Below are 26,114 nucleotides of genomic sequence, written 5' to 3' on the forward strand. Positions count from 1 at the left end.
ATGCGGTTTGCAGTATATGCAGTGTGCTTTTCTCAGTTTTTGAGGAAAATTAAGCACTTGAATCATTTCTTTATCCTTTTCTGTTGAGTTCAGAGGTGGCATGGTTGCACAGTGGTTAGCACAATGCTTTACCATACAGGTGATCACAGTTCATTTTCTGCCATTGCCTGCAGAAAGTTTGTGCATTCTCCCCATGATCCTGTGGTTTTGCTCTGGGTGCTCTGGTTTCCTCCCAATGTCCAAAGACATATCAGTTGGTAGGTTAATTGGTCATTGTAAATTGTCCCCTGATTAGGCCAGGATCTTAATGGGGAAATTGCGGGGCAGCACGGCTTGAAAGGCCAGAAGGACTTATTCCGCGCTGTACAGGTATCTGAATAAATTAATTAACAGGAATGGCAAAATAAGACTATAACACTAAAATGCATAGAAACAGATTGGGCCATTTGATACATGAAGTCTGCTCCACCATCAATCATAGCTGATTTATTATCCCTTTCAAACCCATTCACCTGCCTTCTCTCTATAATCTTTGAAACCCTTACTAATCAAGAATCTTTCAGAATAGAGAGGCGTCCTTTTAGAACAGAGATGAGGAGAAATTCTTTGCCGCAGGCAGGCATGGAGGCCATCTTTCCATATATTTAAGGCAGAGGCTGATAGATTCTTGATTGTACAGGGCATGAAGAGATACAGAGAGAAGGCAGGAAATTGGGGCTGAGGGGAAAATTGGATCAGCCATGTTGAAATGGCGGAGCAGACTCAATGGGCCAAATGGCCCAATTCTGCTCTTATATCTTATGGTGTTATGGTCTTTCAACCTTTGCTTTAAATATACCCAATGACTTTGCCTCCACAGCCATCTATGGGAATGAATTCCACATATTCACCACCCTCTGGCTGAAGAAATTCCTCCCCATTTCTGTTCTAAAAGAACATCCTTTTTTTCTGAGGTTGTGCCTTCTGGTCCTAGACTTCCCTACTATAAGAAACAACCTCTCCATTAACTAACTAGGCCTTTCAATATGATCCCCTCATTCTTCTAAACTCCACGAACACAGGCCTGAAACCATCAAAAATTCCCCATATGTTAACCCATTCAATTCCACAATGATTCTCATGAATTTCCTCTGGACCTTTTCCAATGCCAGTACATCCAACTCAGTTAAAGGACCCAAAACTGCTCACAATTTTCGAAGTGTGATCTGATGGATGCCTTATAAAGCCTCAGCATTACATCTTTGATTTACATTCTGGTCCTCTTGAAATGAATGCTAACTCATTGTAATGGCACATCACTGTTTTTTTAAAAACAATTGGGGACACACTATAAATGTTGACCTTGTTTGCCACGCTCACATTTAGTAAACAAAATGAAACAAAAGAACCAAACTTAATTTAGTAAGTAACAGAATGGTGGATTTTAAATTTGGGGTTTTGTTAGTTAGTTAGATTTCATCCCCCAATTCCCCAGTAGAGTCTGAACTCCTTTCTCAACAGGCCACTCCAAATCGGTAATTAAATCATAATGACACATTCCCAATGACAACCTACCTAGTATCAAGTTCTGATGGCATGCCCCAGAGTACAGAGCCTTTAAGGATTTTCAGCAAGATGCTAGGTTTTGATAATTAATTTTACAAGTAACCTGGAAGGAGTATACTAAAAGACAAGAACAATTTTGCAATGAAATCAGAAGACTAGCATTAAACCCTGCAATGGTTCTAATGGATGGTTTCAGCCCAATATGTCGACTGTTTACTCTTTTCCACAGATGCTGCCTAACCTGCTAAGTTCCTCCAGCATTTTGTGTGTCTTGCATTTGATTTCCAGCATCTGAAGATTTTCTTGTGTTAATGGTCAAAGAAAGTTGTACTTGGCACAAATCTGCACAATCATCAGACTAATTAAGATTATGATCACTGATACAGTCTGGCATGTTAAAGATTGTAATTCTTATCATTGGCTAAGTTGAAATTAAATTTGGGAAATTGCTGTTATTAATATTGGTGAAAGTTCAGAGTTAATAATTTTAATTGAAATCTCAAACACTCCTTTAACATATAATCCCTGCATTTCAGCTGCTGTGTTTAAACAAATGAGTATTCATTCATCTGAATTTCAGAATTAAAACAATTGAATGCCAATTTAATGTTATTATTTTTAGTGCCCCGGCTTTTTTGTTTGCAACCAATTATACACAATTATAAATCGCCCTGTCTGGCAACAACAATCATTCCATGGTCAAAGTCACTTAGATTACATTTCTTCCTCCATTCTGATGTTTGATTTGAACAGCAAATGAACCTCTTGATCATGTCTGCATGCTTTTATGCATTGAGTTGCTGCCACATGTTAGATATTTGCATTAACGAGTGTGTGTACAGGTGTAATTAATAAAGTGGCCACTGAATGTATATTGCAGAGCATAGGACCTTGTTGGTTTACTATGTATCAGTCAACAAATCTTGCAAATTATGAATCATAAAAATGATGCAGAAAGTTTCTGCAGCTCAATACCAACTTGTTTTCTTCTCATTCCCACTCCACAAAGGGCCTTTGATTTAAACTGTTAACTCTGTTTCTTTTTTTGCACAGACACCACAGACACTGCCTAATCTGCTGAGAACTTCCAGAGATTTCAATTTTATATTTCCCCCAGACACAACTGAGACCAATTCTAAGGTTGAAAGTATTCAGAATTTATATTGAATATATCAAAATACAAGAGAGGGCATGTTGTTTTTGCTGCAGGTACTTATGGTGATCTTTGTGCAAATCATCAGAAAAAGATCACTCACATCGCTGCAGCAGTAAAGGACATCAATATAGCTTACAAAAAATAGAAATTCATTTATTTGTATTTTTAAGTCTAAATTCAAGATTAGATAGAACTACTGGTTTTAAGTAAGTAAAACAGGCATATTCCTATAAAATATAGCTTTCTTTTTATGCACATAAAATCAACACTTGAATTATTGAGCTATACTTTATTCATCCACTAGGTGGTGCAAGCTATTCACCATGCAAAACTGCATATCCAAGTGTGAAGAAATGAACTACTTAATCAGGATGGGAATTGTATTTCAGCACCGTCATTGTGAAATTTGCACAACTGTCAATAATTAAAAGCACTCTGCAATATACAGTTATAAATGAAGCTAAAATCATTGTATTGACTCTAAGGTGCCAAAACTTAGTTTAGTACTCTTTTTAATTTTATTGGGCTGTGTACTGTTGTCCATTTGGCTTCCATCACATACATAAGCAACTCAGCATGATTTTGGTTAAAAGAAATCAAGCAATATAAATACAGCAGACTATATAGGAGCAAATAAAATGTTGGATAGTTTACTCCATTCATAAATTTAAACTTTCAAGCAGACGGCTTAACAAGGTATTATGTTAATGTGCTGATATGCTTTCTTCGCTCTGGAATAATGGAGATGAATGCTATTTTTCTAATTGCTTTTACGACTAACAATCAAGTTTGCTAGTTGTCACTGCAATGGGAAATACCGTATGTGTAAAATGTAAATTATTGGCCGAAGATAGAATACAAGAACAGACTGGTCATGCAAGCACTGGAAAAAATGATAGTTAATTCATAGAAAGAAAAAATATATACAGTTCAGGTCATTATACAACAGAAAAGATATGATATCACAGAAAGGGTGCAAAAGAGATCTACAAGGATGTCAACCATGCTGGAGAATTATTGGCAGAAAAGAAAGATTGCTTTTTTCCATTGGAAAAAGCATATTACATGGAAAAATAATTGAGGTGTGCAAAATTATGAGCAGGCCAGGAGAGTAAACTGGAAGAATCCATTTGCCTCAGCAGAAGTGTCATTAATTAGTAAGCACAAATTTAAGCAATTAGTAGCAACATTGAAGGGTAGTTGAAGGAAAAAAGTTACTTAATTGAGAATGTTGTTAGGAGAAGTGAGAAGAATGGTGAGAGACAAAAGGAGAAACTCTTAAACTTAAATAGTACTGAGAAGAACACTTGATGAGACATAACTTGAAGAGCTATCAATCAAGAGCTGTTACGAGAAATTACCTAAAGTCCATTTTTGAATGGAATGGACAGTTTCACAACAGGGACAATTTTAAACAATAAACAAATATAGAGTCTTACTGTAGATTTTACTTATATTAACAGTCTAGCAGTAGTAACTGAGCACCTTTTCACAACGGAACTAAATTAATCTTCTGAGACAAAATTACAAAACTACTTAATAATTATTTCCATTGATGTAAATCTATTTCCCTAAAGCTGTCAGATTTAGTAGCTTTTGTACACTACCTCCCCAAGCAAGGTCTTCTGCATGTTAATACGTAAATTAAAAAGGAGAACAAAGTCAATATGCGAATATTTTGGGTCTTTGATCCTTTCTGAAGGAATGATCTCAAATCTAAAACATCAAGGTAAAATTTAATCCATAAAAATAGGTGAGTATATTTCTATGATTCTGAAAACTCTGGTTCCGGAAAAGAATGGAAAGATCCAGTCATACAATGAGGCCCAAGCAGCTTGAATGCTTCTTTAAAGTCCAATAAATCAACACGGTAAAAATCATGACAAGAATTGACCCTCTTCCTCTGCTCTAGCCTCTAATATCATGGTCCCTGATGTCTCCTACCCACTGGCAGCTTAAAATTTTCCTAACACTATGAACTGCCATAAAATAGCAACTGCTGGGACATTGGGTTGGACACCATTATACCCCAGGTGTCCTGTCTACCTCTTCAGTGTCAATAGTTTGCTCAGAAAATATCTCGGCCATCAAGCAATGACACAAATATAGCCTGATAAGGTGGGGGGGGGGGGGGAACAAATAAAACATTTCCTAATTTTTCTTTTTAGATTTCTAGTATATGTTTTAGCTTTCTTGTTACACGGTTTAATGTATGGCTACGTGCAACAATGTCTTTATTGACGGCATTCTAATTTATATTTTGCTATATTTCTTTTTGATTTTGCTTGTTCGCTATTCACCTTTACCACTAGTTCTTTTCTCTCCCATGTTCAAGAAAAGTAGTAGGGATAACCTTGTGAATTACAGACCAGTAAGACTTACATCAGTGATGGGCAAGCTATTAGAAAGAATTTTTAGAGACAAGATTAAGAACATTTAGAGAAGCATTGTCTGATTGGGGATAGTCAGCATGGCTCTGTGAGTGGCAGGCTGTGCCTCACGAGCCTGAAAGATGCTTTGAGAAAGTGACAAAACAAATTGATGGGAGTGGAGCAGTTAATGGAATATGAAATGTAGTAAGGCATTTAATGAGGTTCTCCATAGTGGGATCACTCCAAAAGTCAGGAGGCATGGAATACTGGGAAACATGGCAGTGTGGATTCAGAATTGGTTTTGCCCACAGAAGGCAGAGTGTGGTAGTAGATGTAGTGTATTTTTCCTGGAGATCAGTGACCAGTAGTATTCCACAGAGATCTGTTCTGGGACACGTGCTTTTTGAGATTTTTATAAATTACTTGGATGAGGAAGTGGAAGAGCAGATGACCTCATATTGAACCACATTATACACCATTCTCCTCCATGACCAAACAGCAATAAAGTTTGTCTTGGCCTTACCTACATCCAGATGAGCCTCAACATCCAGCACATCATGCTATGGTAGTCATGGGAGATATTAATATGCAGGTCGATTGGAAAATCAGGTTGGTGGCCAGCTTTTTCACTACTTTTTCTCAGTACAAAGCCTATTGACCTTTTCTGGCCACAGTGACCACTTTATTAGATACATCTGTACACCTTCACTTTGATGCAAGTACCTTATCAGTCAATACCTTATAGTAGTCATTGTCATACTTTATTGATCCCGAGGGAAATTGGTTATATTATCATGTATTACATTGAACTGCTGCTGCTAAGTTAAAAAAAATTCACGTGCTGGGGATAATAAACCTGATTCTGATTCCAATCACGTAGCAGCAACTCAACGCATAAAAGCACGCATCGTGGTCAAGAGGTTCAGACTAAACATCAGATAAGAGGCTTTGATCTAGGTGACTTTGACCATAGAATGATTGTTGGTGCCAGACTTGATGGTTTGAGTATCCCAGATACTGCTGATCTCCGGGGATTTTCATGTACAACAGTCTCTAGAGCTTATAGAGGTAGGTGTGAAAAATAAAACAACATCCAGTGAGCTGCAGTTCTGTGGAAAAGAATACATTGTTAATGAGAGAAATCATAGGAGAATGGCCAGACTGATTCAAGCTGATAGGAAGGTGATAACTCAAATAACCATGTGTTACAACAGTGCTGTGCAAAAGAGCATCTCTGAATGTACATGTTGAACCTTGAAGTGGATGGACTACAGCGGCAGAAGACCACAAACATACACTCAGTGGCCACTGACAGTACGTCCTATAATTCTGTACTTATCCCTTTACTTGTTGGACACATGCTTACAACTAGAAATTTATTATTTCCTTACAATGTAGCAGGCAGCCATTCAGCCCAGCTGTGAATGTGTGTGTACTGGCTCAAAGAAAAATCACTTTTCTCACTAATTTTCCCTGTAACCTATTTGCTCCAAATTGCCATCACTATCTTGTACATTGGCCAATTAACCTAATAACACACAAATCTTTGACATGCAGGAGGAAACTGGAGCACCCCGAGAACGCCCACACACAGCCACAAGAAGGAAGTGCAAACTCCACATCGACAGTGCTGGAGAACTGGATTGAAATGGGTCACAGGAGCTGTAACGTATAACTATGAATAGCTGTGGCACTATGATCACTTATTTCCTGACATGACTGAAGAACTGTTTAAGCAATGTGGTTGAGGAGAAAAGTAAAATTGGCTGCAGTTTTTCATGGTAAATTTGACAAGCAATGAGTGTACTTAACATTCACAAGTGTTTTCAATGCATTTGTTTCAGCATCAGGTATCTCTTCCTTTGTAGATTAGATTGATATAAAATGGGTTATGGATACAAGCTATAAAATTCTACTAAATGCCTTCAATCTTTAGCTAGAAACTTGTAGAACTGCCTGAGACATAGAGTAAAGGCCAGTTATGTCAAGTGGCTTCCACATCGAGGAAACATCTGCACAAATCTATTTCACATTGCATATTTTTATATAATTCATAATCTGCTGTGTTTAATTTTGTATATGAAGTCTCTCCCGCCCAACTATATCCTCATGAAGCTTGCTGTTATACTGATCACTGTAGTTTACAATTCCAAGCTTTGAAATATACTTTTTTTGAAATCAAAGGCCATGATTTAAAATGTAGCTAAAATATAATGATGCTATTAACAACCACTGGGGTACAGTTATTTATTCTTCACCTGACCTGAAAAATATTCACATGCCATTAATCCCCACTTTTGCAAAAACTGTTGCAGATTAGTGTTAAGGTGTTCTGCTTCAGTTCAGTGAGAATTTCCCAGGAAATGCACAAATGCACCCTCCTGGTTGAAAGTTCTGTCACAAGCATACCTGTTTCTCTGCGGAACCGTAGTCCGCACTTTGGTTTGGCTCGAAGTACATGATCTCACCCCTGTTTTTTGCCATCTCCTGAAGGGCCATGGCTGTACGTACAGTTGAGTTCCTTGCATGCACAAATACCATAACCTGAAAACAAACATCAGAATAATTATACAAAACTCTGTAAAAAACATAATAAAGAAACATGTTTGTATTCTATTTCAAACAAAAACAGAAAATGTAAATACACTGCTGGTCAGGCAGCATTAAGTATTCTATTTTTTGTGATTAATACAAAACGAATTAATCAGATATTTATTACTTTTTTCATTTATTATTTTCACCTTATATGTGGCTTTTTTGGCAATGTAGAGGGGGAAAACCCTTCATTGTAACATGTGAAGTTATCACAGTCATCACTGTACAATACTCAGCTCTGATGAAAGCCCATTGACCTGGAACATTTGCTTTGTTTGCCTATACAGCATTTCTGCATTTTTTTCCTTAATTTTGGACTTCCATTATCTGCAGCACACAGGCATCATTCTTTCAATTTCCATGCAAGTGAACTAAGATGAAGCCACTCTAGATGGCTATTGCATATCACATGCTGAATCTGCAAAGTGCTTCTTTCTCAAATCCTCACATGGGTTCTAAATAGACTTGCTTAATAACCGCTCATAAAATAAAATAACAATGAAGCAGCCAACCTGTCATTTCAACATGAGATTCAGTGGAAAGGAATAAATCAATAGTCTTAATAGATTCCCAATTAGTAGACATGCTAAAACCTCCAGTTCTTTGTCTTGGAAACAGAATTGTGTTTAAATGAACAAAACATAAAAATATTCATAAGATACAATAAGCTAAAGTTGAAGCATATCAAATAGAAGGCTATTTACAGGTTAGGGTTAGCAATCGGCAGAACAAATATGATTATTTGTGATTTCCAATTACTCAGATAAAGATAAATAAGGCCCTGGGAGAATTCACATTTAGAACAGCGCTACTCTACATTATAATAAGTGACTCAAGGTAGTGTTAATAGAAAATTGTATATCCAAATTTGTTGAAGACACAATTGCACAAGAGATAACAAATCAAATGGGCAAATTACTTTGGACCTTTAAAGAACAGAAAGGAGTGCTTTGTAAATAGCAAATAGTTGGAAACAGTGAAGGTCCAGAGACTTGGAATTTAACATATATATCATTAAAATGCAATGATCATATCCATCTCCTGTGGATGACCCTTTTCAGGTTTAACTGTGTTTTTTTTTCATTAAGAATATGCCAAAGCAAGATGTTGCAATAAATTTTGCAATAAATTTTGTGTAGTTGACCACAATATGTTGATCATCTTTTAGCATCCATATGAGTCATTTGAGATTGGCCATGATGAATTGGACATATTGCCTTATAGCCAGATAACATCCTGCAACACCACAGATATCTTGCATTCAGTAAATTGGAAATATGCTGGATAATTTTTAATTAATCAGGTAACAAACACTGTAAGATTATAACTGAGTTTCAATGCACACATACTAAAGATTGCAAGACATCACTATGAAAACAAGACATTACTATAAAGGTATCAAAATAGATTATAATTATTAAATATTTAAATAGTCAATACACTTCAATGATTGGTTATTAAAACCTTGGTTAAAACAGTTGAATAAAATATTTAAAAACGCAAACAACAGGAATTCTGCAGATGCTGGAAATTCAAGCAACACACATCAAAGTTGCTGGTGAACGCAGCAGGCCAGGCAGCATCTCTAGGAAGAGGTGCAGTCGACGTTTCAGGCCGAGACCCTTTGTCAGGAATAAAATATTTAATTCCTATGTTGGGTACGTGGCCAAGTGGTTAAGGTGTTTGTCTAGTGATCTGAAGGTTCACGCCTCAGCTACGGCAGCGTGTTTGTGTCCTTGAGCAAGGCACTTAACTACACATTGCTGTAGTGTCTGTGCGAGGAGTGGTGCCCCACACAGATTTCCAATCTGCATCTTGTAAGGCATGAAAATGCCCGACGCAGGCCTCTCAAGGTCTGATTCGAAGTTCCCTCTCTCCCATGCTGAATGCCTTGAAATAAAAGAGGCTCTTCTGAAGATGCTGGCAAATAAGTTGAAGACTTAAAAGTACATTCACTACAAAGGTTACGACTAGGAATACATCAACAGAGTTTTATCATGAAAGAAAAATCAAGTCTACAAATTTTAATGAGTTCTGCTGATCTTTAATAGACACATGTTTAACTGGTTGCTTGAGCAGATTTGAAGGCTGTACAGCAGCAACACTCTAACTACAACACGATACATAACGGTAGATTAGGACCATTTGACCCAATCCTTAATCGCAGAAGTGTGTATTACCACATTTCCCTTCCTCCTGGGCACATACCTCAGATAATTATCTTATTTTTCTGAAACAACTAGCTTCCTTGTGACTCAATAATTCCTCAAAACATTTCCATTATCATTACTTACAGCTCAAGGCATTTCTCTCATTAGTGGCTTTGATAATCAACTAAGTTTACCAGTTTTTCCTCTTACTATTTGTACAATAATGTAAGTTGGGAGTACCAAAATACTCATCCATTTTAAATTATCCAGGTTAAAATTAAGGAGTTTTGCAGAATAGTTGTCACATCACTTACCAATGTTGCAGCTGGGCCTAAATTAATATCAGTTTTAAAAGCATTTATCGGTGCTTTAAACAGAACTAGACCCATCATATTAGGTCAAGTTGACATGCACAGGTATTAGGAATTAAAAGACTGAAATCTTAAGCATTTTTCCTCCACTACAGAAATTGTTACATTCAGGACTGATTTTAAATAAGCAGATACTTGATATTATTACAAACATCCCACCTCTCCCGGAAGCCTCCTGTATATTGATAGTGGCTCCCTGACGCCTGCAAATTATATACAGTATCCTGGAAATTGATTTTTTTGAGAGCAAGCTGGGGGGGTGGGGAGGGAGGAGGGGAGGGGTAGGGGGAGAGGGGAGGGAAAGGGGAGGGGGAGGGAAAGGGGAGGGGGGAGGGACACACATACACAGATGTAGCGAGAGTGACAGAGAGAGCATCCTGATTGGTCTTTCTTTGTGCCAAGTAAACCTATCAGTTTTTTCTGTGGGCGGGCTTTACAGTCGACCTCTCTCTCTCTTTCATTATAGTCATAGTCATACTTTATTGATCCTGGAGGAAATTGGTTTTCATTACAGTTGCACCATAATTAAATAGTAATAAAACCATAAATAATTAAATAGTAATATGTAAATTATGCCAGGAAATAAGTCCAGGACCAGCCTATTGGCTCAGGGTGTCTGACCCTCCAAGGGAGGAGTTGTAAAGTTTGATGGCCACAGGCAGGAATGACTTCCTATGATGCTCTGTGTACATCTCGGTGGAATGAGTCTCTGGCTGAATGTACTCCTGTGCCCACCCAGTACATTATGTAGTGAATGGGAGACATTGACCAAGATGGCATGCAACTTGGACAGCATCCTCTTTTCAGACACCACTGTGAGAGAGTCCAATTCCATCCCCACAATATCACTGGCCTTATGTATGAGTTTGTTGATTCTGTTGGTGTCTGCTACGCTCAGCCTGCTGCCCCCAGCACACAACAGCAAACATGATCGCACTGGCTACCACAGACCCGTAGAACATCCTCAGCATCGTCTGGCAGATGTTAAAGGACCTCAGTCTCCTCAGGAAATAGAGACGGCTCTGACCCTTCTTGTAGACAGCCTCAGTGTTCTTTGACTAGTCCAGTTTATTGTCAATTCGTATCCCCAGGTATTTGTAATCCTCCATGTCCACACTGACCCCCGGATGGAAACAGGGTTCACCAGTACCTTAGCTCTCCTCAGATCTACCACCAGCTCCTTAGTTTTTTCCACATTAAGCTGCAGATAATTCTGCTCACACCATTGTCCATCAGTCCAGTTTAGTGTCCTGCAGCACCATGGCAGAGTGTTCCATATAACCATACAAAAATTACAGCACAGAAACAGGCCATCTCAGCCCTTCTAGTCCATGCTGAATGCTTACTCTCACCTAGTCCCACCGACCTGCACTCAGCCCATAACCCTCCATTCCTTTCCTGTCCATATACCTATCCAATTTAACTTTAAATTACAATATCGAACCTGCCTCTACCATTTCTACTGGAAGCTCGTTCCACACAGCTACCACTCTCTGAGTAAAGAAGTTCCCCCTCATGTTACCCCTAAACTTTTGCCCCCTAACTCTCAACTAATGTCCTCTTGCTTGAATCTCCCCTACTCTCAATGGAAAAAGCCTATTCACGTCAACTCTATCTATTCCCCCTCATAATTTTAAATACCTCTATCAAGTCCCCCCTCAACCTTCTATGCTCCAAAGAATAAAGACCTAACTTGTTCAACCTTTCTCTGTAACTTAGGTGATGAAACCCAGGTAACATTCTGGTAAATCTTCTCTGTACTCTCTCTATTTTGTTGACATCTTTCCCATAATTCGGTGACCAGAACTGTACACAATACTCCAAATTTGGCCTCACTAATGCCTTGTACAATTTTAACATTATATCCCAACTCCTATACTCAATGTTTTGATTTATGAAGGCCAGGATACCAAAAGTTTTCTTCACCACCCTATCCACATGAGATTCCACCTTCAGGGAACTATGCACCATTATTCCTAGGTCCCTCTGTTCTACTGCATTCTTCAATGCCTTACCATTTACCATGTATGTCCTATTTTGATTAGTCCTCCCAAAATGTAGCACCTCACACTTATCAGCATTAAACTCCATCTGCCATCTTTCAGCCCACTCTTCTAACTGGCCCAAATCTCTCTGCAAGCTTTGAAAGCCTACTTCATTATCCACAACATCGCCTATCTTAGAATCATCCGCATACTTACTAATCCAATTTACCACCCGTCATCCAGATCATTAATGTATATGACAAACAACACTGGACCCAGAACAGATCCCTGAGGCACACCACTAGTCACCGGCCTCCAACCTGAAAAACAGTTATCCACCACTACTCTCTGGCATCTCCCATCCAGCCACTGTTGAATCCATTTTACTACTTCAATATTAATACCTAACGATTGAACCTTCCTTCCTAACTAACCTTCCCTGTGGAATCTTATCAAAGGCCTTACTGAAGTCCATATAGACAACATCCACCGCTTTTTCCTCGTCAACTTTCCTAGTAACCTCTTCAAAAAATTCAGTAAGACCCTGTCTATCCAGATAATTATATATATCATCTCTAAGAATACTTTCCATTAATTTACCCACTACTGACGTCAAACTTACAGGCCGATAATTGTTAGGTTTACTCTTAGAACCCTTTTTAAACAATGGAACAACATGAGCAATACGCCAATCCTCCGGCACTATCCCTATTTCTAATGACATTTGAAATATTTCTGTCAGTGCCCCTGCTACTTCTACACTAACTTCCCTCAAGGTCCTAGGCAATATCCTGTCAGGACCCGGAGACTTATCCACTTTTATATTCCTTTAAAGCGCCAATACTTCCTCTTCTTTAATCATCATGGTTTCCATAACTTCCCTATTTGTTTCCCTTATCTTACACAATTCAATATCCTTAGTGAATACCGAAGAAAAGAAGTTGTTCAAAATCTCCCTCATCTCTTTTGGTTCCACACATAGCTGTCCACTCTGATTCTCTAAAGGATCAATTTTATCCTTCACTATCCTTTTGCTATTAATATAACTGTAGAAACCCTTTGGATTTATTTTCACCTTACTTGCCAAAGCAACCTCGTATCTTCTTTTAGCTTTTCTAATTTCTTTCTTAAGATTCTTTTTACATTCTTTATATTCCTCAAGCAGCTCATTTACTCCATGCTGCCTACATTTATTGTAGATATCTCTCTTTTTCCGAACCAAGTTTCCAATATCCCTTGAAAACTATGGTTCTCTCAAACTTTTAACCTTTCCTTTCAACCTAACAGGAACATAAAGATTCTGTACCCTCAAAATTTCACCTTTAAATGACCTCCATTTCTCTATTACATCCTTCCCATAAAACAAACTGTCCCAATCCACTCCTTCTAAATCCTTTCGTATCTCCTTAAAGTTTCTCCAATTCTTGCTCCCCATTAGGTGGTCTATAATACACCCCTACAAGTGTTACTACACCTTTCCCATTCCTCAATTCCACCCAAATAGCCTCTCCAGATAAGCCCTCTAATCTATCCTACTAGAGCACCACTGCAATATTTTCTCTGACAAGCAATGCAACACCTCCCCCTCTTGTCCCTCCGATTCTATCACACCCGAAGCAACAAAATCCAGGAATATTTAGTTGCCAATCATACCTCTCCTGCAACCATGTTTCCTGAATAGCTACAACATTATACTTGCAGGTATCAATCCATGCTCTAAGCTCATCCACCTTTCTTACAATGCTCCTAGCATTATAATAAATGCACTTAAGAAATTTTCCACCTCTTACTCTCTGTTTAGCACCAACGGCACAAACAACTTTACTATCACCTTTTTTTTCCTTCTCCCCTACATCTGTTCCGAAACTCTGGTTCCCTTTCCCCCCTTGTATCTAGTTTAAATCCACTGGAGCCTCTCTAGCAACCCTACCTGCAGTTCAGATGTAAACAATCCCACTGGAACAGGTCCCGCCTTCCCTGGAAAACTGCCCAATTATCTATAAATCTGAAGCTCTCCCGCCTGCACCACGTCTTCAGCCGCATGTTGATCTGCGCTATCTTCTTATTTCTAAACCCGCCTGCACATGGCACTGGTAGCAATCCTGAGATTGCTATCCTGGAGGTCCTGTTCTTTAACTTGGCACCTAACTCTCTAAACTCACCTTTGAGAACCTCCTCACTCTTCCTACCCACGTCATTGGTCCCTACATGGACCACAACATCTGGCTGCTCACCCTCCCTCTTGAGAATACTGAGGACACAATCTGAGATATCGCGGACCTTGGCACCAGGGAGGCAAAAGGCCATCCGGGATTCTCGATGCGAAAAAAAAAAGAAAATATAAAACGTACTTCACCCCAGACTACACTAAAGTGTACCCCTGCCTAATAGGGGTCAAAAATAATGACAGTGTTGCTCACTGCACTGTTTGCAACAGTGACTTTTCTATTGTCCATGGTGGGCAATAGAAAAGTTTGCCAGTTGATGAGTTCTGGGGGAAGCTGTCCAAGGTAAAATTTGTGAGCACAGGGCAGTTGAGATTCAAAGAGCTCTGCCAGTCGATGAAGCTGCTTTTGGTGCTGCCAAATTCTAATTGTGATATAGAAAGAGCATTCAGCATGCAGCGTCACATTAAGACAGAATTCAGAAATCAGCTGCCTCACAAAACACTTGTGAATTAAGTATACATACTTAATAAAAAATTTAAGTCCTCCAGCTGAATTGTAGAGACAGTTCTGACTGGACCTACCAGCATTCAGCTTTCGAAAGTAAAGTACTATATTTCACATTGCGTACAATCAAGCACACTAAGTTCCAGACTTACTGAAAGGCCTGAAGTAAAATATGAGACACCACTGATTTCAGTTCTGAATGAGGTTGTGAAGCAAAGAGGAAGACTAAAAAAGACTCTTTAAACCAACACAAAAAACTCAAGAAGAACTCAGCAGGTCAGGCAGTACCTATGGACAGAAATGGACAGTCGATGTTCCAGGTTGAGACCCTTCATCTAGTCTGTGCTGCTCCAAATTTCAGCAGCTGCAGTCCCTTCTGTTTCAACCTTAACATGGTTTACCCTAACAAGTTCTATTATTCAAAGCAGGTTTATGTCTTCTTAATTAACGTGTTTTTTTAAAAAGGCATTTCAAAGCAGAGCATTCTCAAGGTCCAGCCATCATCCAGACCTTGCTGCTGCATTCTGAGAACAGAACCAGGCTTACATGATAAGACCATAAGATATAGGAGCAGAATTAGGCCATTCGGCTCATTGAGTCTGCTCCACCATTCAACCATGGGCTGCTCCAATTCATCCAGTCATTCCAATTCCCCTGCCTTCTCCCCATACCCTTTGATGCCTTGGCTAATCAAGAACCTACCTATCTTTGCCTTAAATGCACCCAAAGACTTGGCCTCCACAGCTGCTCATGGCAACAAATTCCACAGATTTATCACCCTCTGACTAAAGTAACGTCTCTGCATCTCTGTTCTAAATGGACGTTCTTCAATCCTGAAGTCATACCCTCTTGTCCTAGATTCCCCTACCATGGGAAATAACTTTGCCATATGGTAACCTGTTCAGGCCTTTTAACGTTCAGAATGTTTCTATGAGATTCCCCCTCATTCTCCTGAACTCCAGGGAATACAGCACAAAAGCTGCCAGACGTTCCTCATATGGTAACCCTTTCGTTCCTGGAATCATTCTCATGAATCTTCTCTGAACCCTCTTCAATGTCAGTATATCGTTTCTAAAATAAGGAGCCCAAAACTGTATACAATACTCCAAGTGTGGTCTCACCAGTGCCTTATAGAACCTCAACATCACATCCCTGCTCTTATATTCTGTACCTCTAGAAATGAATGTCAACATTGCATTCGCCTTCTTCACCACCGACTCAACCTGGATGTTAACCTTTAGGGTATCCTGCACAAGGACTCCCAAGTCCCTTTGCATCTCTGCATTTTGAATTCTCTCCCCATCTAAATAATAGTCTGCTCATTTATTTCTTCCACCAAAGTACATGACCATAGACTTTCCAACATTGTATTTCATTTGCCACTTCTTTGTCCATTGTCCTAAACTATCTAAGTCTCTCTGCAGGCTCTCTGTTTCCTCAACACTACCTGCTCCTCCACCTACCTTTGTATCATCAGCAAATTCAGCCACAAATCCATTAATCCCATAGTCCAAATCATTGACATACATCGTAAAAAGCAGCGGTCCCTACACCGACCCGTGAATCTCCAATGGTAATCGGAAACCAGCCAGAATAGGATCCCTTCATTCTCACTCTTTATTTTCTGCCAATCAGCCAATACTCCACCTATGCTAGTAACTCCCCTGTAATTCCATGGGCTCTTATCTTGCTAAGCAGCCTCATGAGCAGTACCTTGTCAAAGGCCTTCTGAAAATTGAAGTACACCACATCTACTGCATCTCCTTTATCCACCCTGCTTGTAATTTCCTCAAAGAATTGCAGTAGGGTAGTCAGGCAGGATTTTCCTTTCAGGAAACCATGCTGGCTTTGGCCTATCTTGTCATGTGCCTCCAGGTATTCCGTAATCTCATCCCTAACAATCGATTCCAACAACTTCCCAACCACTGATGTCAGGCTAACAGGTCTACAGTTTCCTTTCTGCTGCCTCCCACCCTTCTTAAATAGTGGAGTAGTCATCCAGTCTTCCAGTACAATGCCAAAATCTATCGATTCTCGAAAGATTACTGTTAATGCCTCTGTAATCTCCCCAGCTACTTTCTTCTGAACCCAAGGGTGCATTCCATCAAGTCCAGGAGATTTATCCACCCTCAGGCCATTAAGCTTCCTGAGCACCTTCTCAGTCGTAATTTTCACTGCACAAACTTCACTACCCTGACACTCTTGAATGTCTGGTATACTGCAGATGTCTTCCACTGTGAAGACTGATGTAAAATATGCATTCAGTTCCTCTGACATCTCTGCGTCTCTCACTCATTACAATATCTCCAGCGCCATTTTTTATTGGTCCTATATCTACCCTCAACTCTCTTTTACCCTTTATATACTTAAAAAAGCTTGTAGTATCTTCTTTGATATTAGTCGGCAGCTTCCTTTCAAAATTCATCCTTTCCTTCCTAATGACCTACTTAGGTTCATTCTGCAAGTTTTTAAAAAGCTTCCCAATCCTCTAGCCTCCCATTATGATCTGGTCATAATGCTCTCTGGAACTATTCTCTGTATTTGAAAAAGAACAAAGCAGATTAAATTGTCCTGAGTAAAAAGAATGTATCATGCAACAGGGGCAAATTAATCTTGCATATATTGGGTACAAGCCCTTATATATTTTAGTTCAAGGATAATGGTGGCTTGATGCTCAGCCTCTTACTTGCATATTATATACCACAGTCAGCATTTTGAAGTACAGGTGATCTTGATTCTAGCACTTTAAAAACTATGTCTAGGGCCAAATTAAATTTAATTTTAGATAAAAGATTAGATAATGGATTAGATAAAATCTTACTTCAAATCCGTATTATCAGTTTATGTTACAAATGCAGGCGAATACTTAAATATCCAACATTTATTCTCTGCAACTCCATAAGTAAGGTCAGCACATTATCGTTTAGAGTCAAACAGCACAGAAATAGGCCACATGACACACTGAGTTCATGCTAATAATCAACCACTCATTTAAACTAATCCTGCACTAATCCCATTTTATTCTCCCCACGTTCCTATCAATTACAGCCAGATTCTAGCATTTATCTATAAACTAAGGGCAATTAACTGGGGCCAAATAACCATCCAACTACATTATTGTAATATGGAAGCAAACCAATTCACTTGTAGGAAACCTAAACAATCAGAAAGAAAATGTACAAACTCCACATTGCACCAGAGGTCAGGGTTGAACCTGGGTCACTGGAACTTTGGGGGAATAGCTCAACTCGCTGTACCACTATGCTGCCAGTAACACAATGTTATAATTCCACACCACAGCATCACAAAGAAAGTACTGATTTGTTGCATAATCAAGATGCATGTTTATTTTTGGCACCTCCTGCTTTCTTCTGGTTTGGATTTGACAATTCAGTTTAATGTAAAATGGAGTTGTAAGACATTTGCTTGCACCTACTAAATTCCTCAATCACCATTAACTGTTTAGGAATTACAGAATTCTTTCGGCTTTAAGTTGGTATGACATATAAATTTGATAACTTTTTTTCCATATTCATATTTTACTTAAGTAAAAATAACAAGATCATTTTTATTTACATCTTTTAACAAAATGATTGTCTTAGATTAGAAGTTACAACAAGCAGCAAAGCACGGAACTGATTTATAACAAAGAATATATGGTTCTACTCAATGGTTCAGCACATTTTACTATTCAATATATTAACCAGAAAACAGCTGGAATGATATATTAATGCAGAACTCCATTTTTGGTTGGATAAATGGTCTCGTCAAGCAATTTGTCAGTATTGTCATTTCTCACTAACCAAATTCTTCACATAATGTTATGCAAATAGCAAAAGTAATTTAGAAAGCAGAAGTTGATTCAGACTTACAAGCTGAGTTATTAAATTTCTTCTCATCATTTTTAAGTTCAATCCTGCCTCTAGCATAGTGACACATAAATTGCTCCACTTCAAACAATAATTTAAAGTCTACAGGCAGCATTTTAACATGCTGAATTTGATTTCTTTCCACATATAATGAAAGCTTTTTACACAGCACCATTAGCACAGACAAGATTCTCAGATACCCAGACAAAAGTTATCTCTATGCCAATGAAAGGGAATGATGGGTGATGTAGTTTAAAAAGAAAAACAAGTTCCAAGATGGAGGAGGTTCCTACGAGCAAGAGATGTGTGCAAGAGGCAAGGATATATGGCAGGGGTGCATAATTTGGAGCGAAGGGTGAGATAGGACGTGTGTGTGTACTCACACGCGTGTGTGTACATACCTGTTGAATCTGTACTCTGGAACATGGAGCTGTCAATCCTGCCCACCCCTCAATCATGTTTCTGTAACAGCTACAATATCACAATCCCACACACTGGGGTGTCCTGAGTTCATTTGCCTCACCTGTAGGTTTCCTACATTAAAAAAATCAGTTTATCCTTTCAGGCCTTCCTCAATCTCTGTCTACTCACCTTAAGTGCTATATTTGTTTCAGCTGATTAGAAAGACTGGCTCTGTTATAGGAGTCAAACTAGAAACACTGGAGGCTGAGGTAGAACAAACGACCTGATGGAAAATCCCGGCAATTCTGGACAATGCTTCTCACCTTCTGCATGCCACCTTGGCTGAACAGTAATAGAGTAAGATAACTGCACTGCTCCAAAGAGCACTATATGAGGTCATTCTTACCCTCGGTCATTAGGCTCTATAATGAGTCAACCTATACCCAGGGACGTGATAACCCACTCTGTTTGCAGTAACTTATTTTTTATTCTTTCTTACTTCTCTTCTAATATTTGTATATCTGTACACTTGTAATGCTACAGTGACACTGTAATTTCCTTTGAGATCAATAAAGTATCTATCTGCTAGTCTACTACTTTGGGTTGCATATCCCTGCCAAACAAATTGAGATTCATCTGAGTAGCTCCCTGCCAGACTACTGACCTCCTCCAGTTCAGTTGCAACCTATCCCTCTTGGACAAGGCACCTCTGCCCCAGAAGAGATCCTCATCACCCTCTTTCATGCACTCAATCTTTGGCCACACATTTGCCCTTTCCTCCTATTCTTCACTAGAACATGAGGCTGATTGTATTCCAGAAATTACACCCATAATGAAACCAGCGTATATAACAAATAAACTCTTCTCAGGCTTCCAGCCAGGTAGAGGTATCAATTATAACCGATGTTTCGTTGTCAAACTCTGCGAGCCCTTTCAGGGATGATATCTCAGTAAGTCTAGTCCAATGGTATTTAAATTCCTGTCGTCCACCCTCCGGATTGGTTAATCCTCATCCAATCAGGCTTCCGCTCTCTCACCTCGTTTATGATCAAATTCCAGTTCTTACTTAGAGTGAGACTTTTGTCTTTATTAAAATTCTTTCCCTCTAGCTTTATTTCAATATGGCTTCCTTTACCAGGTGGTTTAAAAGCCATTGGCCTGGCACAGTAGTTTTGTGCTGTCAAAGTCAATCATATGGCCTACGTTCCTTGATATGCATTTCCACCATGTGTCCCACCTGGCCAATATATGCTGCTCCACATTCACAGGGAATATTTGCATGGTTTCTGGAAGGATCGACAGAATCCTGAAGAAATACTGGATTAATACTACCCACAAACCCGTAAGAAAGCTCAAGTCATAGCTTGTGTAGGTCAAAGATGACCTGGGACTTGTGTCTGCTGACATTTACAGGATTCCTTGTGAACCAGTAGCTAGTGAGATGCACAAGGATCAGTGCTGGTGTTTCAACTAGATAATCTTTTTCAATGATTTGGATGAAAACAGAAAGTGTATTGTAGTCACATTTGTGATGATACAAAGATAGATTAGCTCGTAAATCTTGAGAAGCCCTAAAAGTGCCTACAAGGAAGATAGATAGATTGACTGAGAGATTGAAACATTAACAGAAAGAAATATATGAAGTAGTAAAATGTAAGAATATCAAATTTGTAAAACAAAATGATAAAATAATTCTTAGATAAAAGCAGGGAAGATACAAAACATTGGAGTACAATGAGATTTAGAGGCTATATGTATCAAACACAAAGGGTTAACACAGCATGTCTTTAGAAAGACTAATGGTCTTCTTAATTTACAGAGCGGTGGCAAGACCAAACCATGAGTACACAAATTTCATCTTCATATTTAAGGAACAATATACTTCATTGGAAGCAATGCAGAGTAGAATTATTAGGTTCCAGGTGCCAAAAAAGTGACACATAAAGAAAGATTGTGTAGATTGGACCTACACTTAACTTGCAGAATCTTGATGCTGACTGACAGACATTTAAAAAAGAAATGAATTGAGGGCCATGAAGAGAAAGCAGGAAAGCAATGTTAAGACTTATTGCATGGTTAAAAAAAAAAGAATTTTATTAAGAAAGTGAACAGTTGGTATTTTGTGTGTTGGTATTAATGGCACAATTAGCAACAGCATTGCTTTTAAATTGGCTATATATAAATGTCATTTATTATTTTAGAATATGTTGCTGTAAAAAAAATTGACACAAAAAGAGAATCCACGAAAAGGCAAGAACTTCAAAAGTAAATATTGATTATTGATCATGCATGCTTTGTGGTTACAAGTTTTGAAATCCCTCCTTCAAAATTATGTTCAGATTAGATTAGCTACCTAATGTAACAGAAGAAATAAAAGTTCTAAGATGATATCCAATCAGCATTATTTGTATGATATAATGGAGCTACTCTCAGCACTTCTGCTTTACTATTTCACCAATTGTTTGAACCGAAGCACCACAAGAGAACTTGAAAATAAAGACATTGTAGGTCATCGTCATATATTATTGTCATGATTACCTGCAGCTGCCTTCAACAAGCAACTCAGGAGGATGAGGGCAACACATAGATGATAACATTGTACAAACGTACATCCAACTGTTAATTCAAACTGAAGGCTCAAACAAGCTGTCTCATTAGTTCCAGCAGACAGATCAAAATTAATGACTGAATAGTCAGTTTTAATTTCCCAAAAGCCAAACAGAGGTGAAAATTTTTCACAGTAGGACTTGAAAAATCAACAGTAAAAGAGACAATATCCATCTGTCATCCCAAATGTCTACACCCTTCCAACTACTCAAAGCTCAGTGTTCCCTCTTAGTACTATTTCAGCGCAAAGAAACTAGAAGCCTCATCTGTCTCAACACCTATTCTCCATAAAATTAGAAAACAGGTTTCATATTATAATGCATTTTCTAAAATGACATTTATAAATATACTGCAAAACCATTCTATAAAATAAAATAAATTGTGAAGCAGGTGAAGTCATTCAAAGTGCCACTTAATGTACACTAAATACAAAATATGAAATAAGGACAATAAAACAAAGTGGAACAGAGGGATCTGAGAATACAGATACAAAATTCCCTAAAAGTGCCGTCACAGGTAGATAGGGTCATAAAGAGAGCTTTTGGTATATTGGCCTTTATTAATCGAAGTACTGAGTATAAGAGCTGGAATGTTATGATGAGGTTGTATAAGGCATTGGTGAGGCCGAATCTGGAGTATCGTGTTCAGTTTTGGTCACCAAATTACAGGAAGGATATAAATAAGGTTGAAAGAGCACAGAGAAGGTTTACAAGGATGTTGCCAGGACTTGAGAAATTCAGTTACAGAGAAAGGTTGAATAGGTTGGGACTTTATTCCCTGGAGCGTAGAAGAATGAGGGGAGATTTGATAGAGGTATATAAAATTATGATGGGTATAGATAGAGTGAATACAAGCAGGCTTTTTCCACTGAGGCAAGGGGAGAAAAAAACCAGAGGACATGGGTTAAGGGTGAGGGGGGAAAAGTTTAAAGGGAACATTGTGGGGGGCTTCTTCACACAGAGAGTGGTGGGAGTATGGAATGAGCTGCCAGACGAGGTGGTAAATGCGGGTTCTTTTTTAACATTTAAGAATAAATTGGACAGATACATGGATGGGAGGTGTATGGAGGGATATGGTCCGTGTGCAGGTCAGTGGGACTAGGCAGAAAATGGTTTGGCACAGCCAAGAAGGGCCAAAGGGCCTGTTTCTGTGCTGTAGTTTCTATGGTTTCTATATTTCAGTTAAACGTCATTGTACTTCAGAATCATATTGCAGTGTGCAGAGAATACATCAAGCAATTAAACAGAAATTAAGACGAAAAACAAGTACAACTATATGCCCAAATAAAATGAAGATTTATAAACAGGTTATGATTTCTGACCTTGTTAGACTTGTTTGGCTACTAAATGAACAAATGTTTTAGTATATAAAAATATTCCTTTGTTGACTGCCGACCAAATGCAGAAAATGTACAAGCTTTTAATTTCAAAAGTAATAATAACCCATTTATATCACACTGGTGAAGGAGTAAAATAATCCCAAAGCACTGAATAAGAACATTATTCAGGCATATGCATTGTTGGGACAGAGAATCAAAAACTGAAGAACAAAAAACAACAGGAGCTGTAAAGTTCCTTACAACTCTTCAAGCCATTCACTAATTCTATGGCTCGTCTAATTTTTGCTTTCTTTCCCCCTTCTTTTCTGGCTGTTCCTATAAGCCTTGACTACTCTACACACCAAAAACCTGTTTCCATTTTGTATTTATCACTGACATATACAAAATTCTGCAGGAGCTCCACAGCTCCTTGAGAGAAAGCATGCCAAAGATTCAGAGCCCTATTGAGAAAAGAGATTCACCTGTATCTGAATCAAACGGGCAACTTCCTTTTTCTGAAATTATGCCCCAGATTCCAAGTTCTCCCCATGTGGAAACATCTCAGCACCTGCCATGTCAAACCTCAATCTTATATCCTTCAGCAAAATCGTGCCATTACCTTAAACCATATGAATGGACCGAGCCTATGATTAAGTCATTAATGTTATTTCTAACTAGTTGATACTGTAAAATTGATCCCTATGATACACCATTTGTTGCAGATTACCAAACTGAAAATGACCTGTTCATCCTGATTCATTGTTTTCCGTTAGCAAAATGCACATCCGTATTAATTCTGCCTCCCATCCAACCCCTAAAACTATGAGTGTTTTATCTTGTGACATCTAATAAAATGCCATTTGGAAATCCAAACACACTTAACTTACCGGTTCATTTTATTCACTCAGCTCATTACATCATCAAACAAACTCATTACGGTCAAACATCATTTTCCTTAAATAAAACCATTTTGACAGCTTCTTTGAATTAAGACTTCCTCAATGTTCTGCCCTAAATAATAGATTGCAGCATTTTCCAATGACATATTTAATGAGTCAACTGATCTGTAAGTTCTGGTAAATTATCAGCTTGATTTTAAAGTTCTGGCCTGACCTCCCTCATTTCTTGAGTGGAACGTCTGCATTTTTCTAATCAGTTGTGAATTTTCCAGAATCTACATAATTTTGGACGAAAATAATCAATGCGTACACTATCTATACCTACGTCTTGTAAGACTCCAGGAGGCAGGCCAGGGCACCTGTCATTGGTCTTGTTACTTTCAGAGTCAGAGTTGTGCAGCACTGAAGTGGGCCCTTCTGTCCATCATATTCATGCCAACCTTTGTGTCCATCTTCATTAATCCATCATTTTCCCAGAAGTCAAATTCTCCTGTGGCTTGCCTATTTAACTATCTGTCCAAATATCTCTTAAATACAGTGATCATATCTGACCACACCCCTTTCTCTGGCAGCGAGTTCCAGATATCAACCATGCTCCGTGTTGAAAAAAATCTTTCCCCTCAAATCCATCTTAAACCTACCCAAATAATTTGTTTTTCATACCCTTTCCATGGAAAAATGATTCTGACCATCTCCTTTACCTATGCCCCATACATACCTCTATCAGGTCATTCCTCAGCCACCTTCGCTCCAACAAACACTGCCTATCCAGTTTCTCCCCATATTAAGGTCTTCCAATCCTGGAAACATTCTGGTGAATCTCCTTTGCACTCGCTAGCAAAACCATATCTTTCTAAAAGTGTGACAACCAGAAGTGCACACAATATACCAAGTGTGGCTTAACCAATGTTTACTGAAGTTGCAACACATCATGCCAATTCATATATTCTATGTGCAGCTGAACTACGAAGGCAACAATACCACTGTCCTTCTTCAGCAAACTATCTACCTACTACGTTCAAAACTTATAGCATAAGGTTCCTCTTCCTCTATCCCTCCTATCTTCCTCTATTCCCCTCTCTGGCCTTTTACCTCTTTTCACATGCCTATCACTTCCCCCTGAGTCCCCTCTTCCTCTTTTCCTTCCTCCTATGCTCCACTCTCCTCTCCTCTCAAATCCCCTCTTCTCCAGTCTTTTTCCTTTCCCACCCACCTGGTTTCCCCCATCACCTTCCGCTCACCTCCTTCCCCTACCTCCACCTTTTTTTCTGGCATCTTCCCCGTTCCTTATCAGTCCTGAAGAAGGGTCCCAGACAAAATGCCAACTGTTTATTCATTTCCATTGATGCTGCCTGATCTGCTGAGTTCTTCCAGCATTTTGTGTGTTTTGTTACTGTGAATCTCAAATAAATGCTTGACTTCACAAAATGCATCATTTCATATGCCATAAAATCTTCTGATTCATGTCCTCTTCTCGCCTTAGATAACCTTCTTTGTTTCACAGCATCACCTTCTGTGTCATCCACAAACTCTAATTCACAACCTCACTGCATTTTCTCTAAAGGGTAAGATTATTTTAGTGCCTTCTTCCCAGATACTTTGCCTTCTCCTTATTCCCAATTATTGAATCCCCAGTAAACATTTACCCAAGCTCTAGTCTCCGCAATTATGTACATATAGATGAGCCTGGTAAATGGTATTGTATTTCTTGCTTGCTTATTTTCATCTCATTTTACTGGCTTCTAAAGCTTTTCCAATCTCCTAGTCAATTACCAATCCTCACAATGTTAATTGAAGTGATAGATCTTAGGGAATTTTTCATAGGAGCAAGGACAGGAAAAGAGTGGGGACGGATTCAAGGAGACTTTCAACTCAAAACATTGCAGTGACTCCATGCATAAGTAATTATTAAAATTTGTGCTTCATCTAGAATTATTACCTTTGAGTGCATGGAAGCAATGTACACCCTTATCCAAAAGTTAGGAATACAAAAATGTTGCAAGATACTAGAGAGAAGAAAATGAACTTCATCCTCTCATTTAAATCATGTTCCAGTCACAAAATAATTACCTGCAGCAAAACTATAATTTTATTCAAATTTTCAGGTGCATGTTTTTTGTGTACTGCTTGTCCTTTCATATGATTCCACTTGGGGATCAGAGAGCAGGGGTCA

At 38.7% G+C, this 26,114-nt stretch overlaps 1 protein-coding gene across 2 annotated transcripts in view; it reads right to left on the bottom strand.

Annotated features, from left to right (window-relative positions):
• The window catches only part of ascc3 (activating signal cointegrator 1 complex subunit 3), a 387,895-nt gene that overhangs the window by 233,005 nt on the left and 128,776 nt on the right, over positions 1-26,114 (bottom strand). For both annotated transcript variants that reach the window (XM_072250313.1, XM_072250317.1), the window contains exon 14: positions 7,483-7,617. In XM_072250313.1, the coding sequence (XP_072106414.1) occupies positions 7,483-7,617 (135 nt within the window). The remainder of the gene's footprint in view (positions 1-7,482; positions 7,618-26,114) is intronic.

Source organism: Mobula birostris, chromosome 2, assembly GCF_030028105.1.
Source record: "Mobula birostris isolate sMobBir1 chromosome 2, sMobBir1.hap1, whole genome shotgun sequence".
NCBI classification, from domain to species: Eukaryota; Metazoa; Chordata; class Chondrichthyes; order Myliobatiformes; family Myliobatidae; genus Mobula; species Mobula birostris.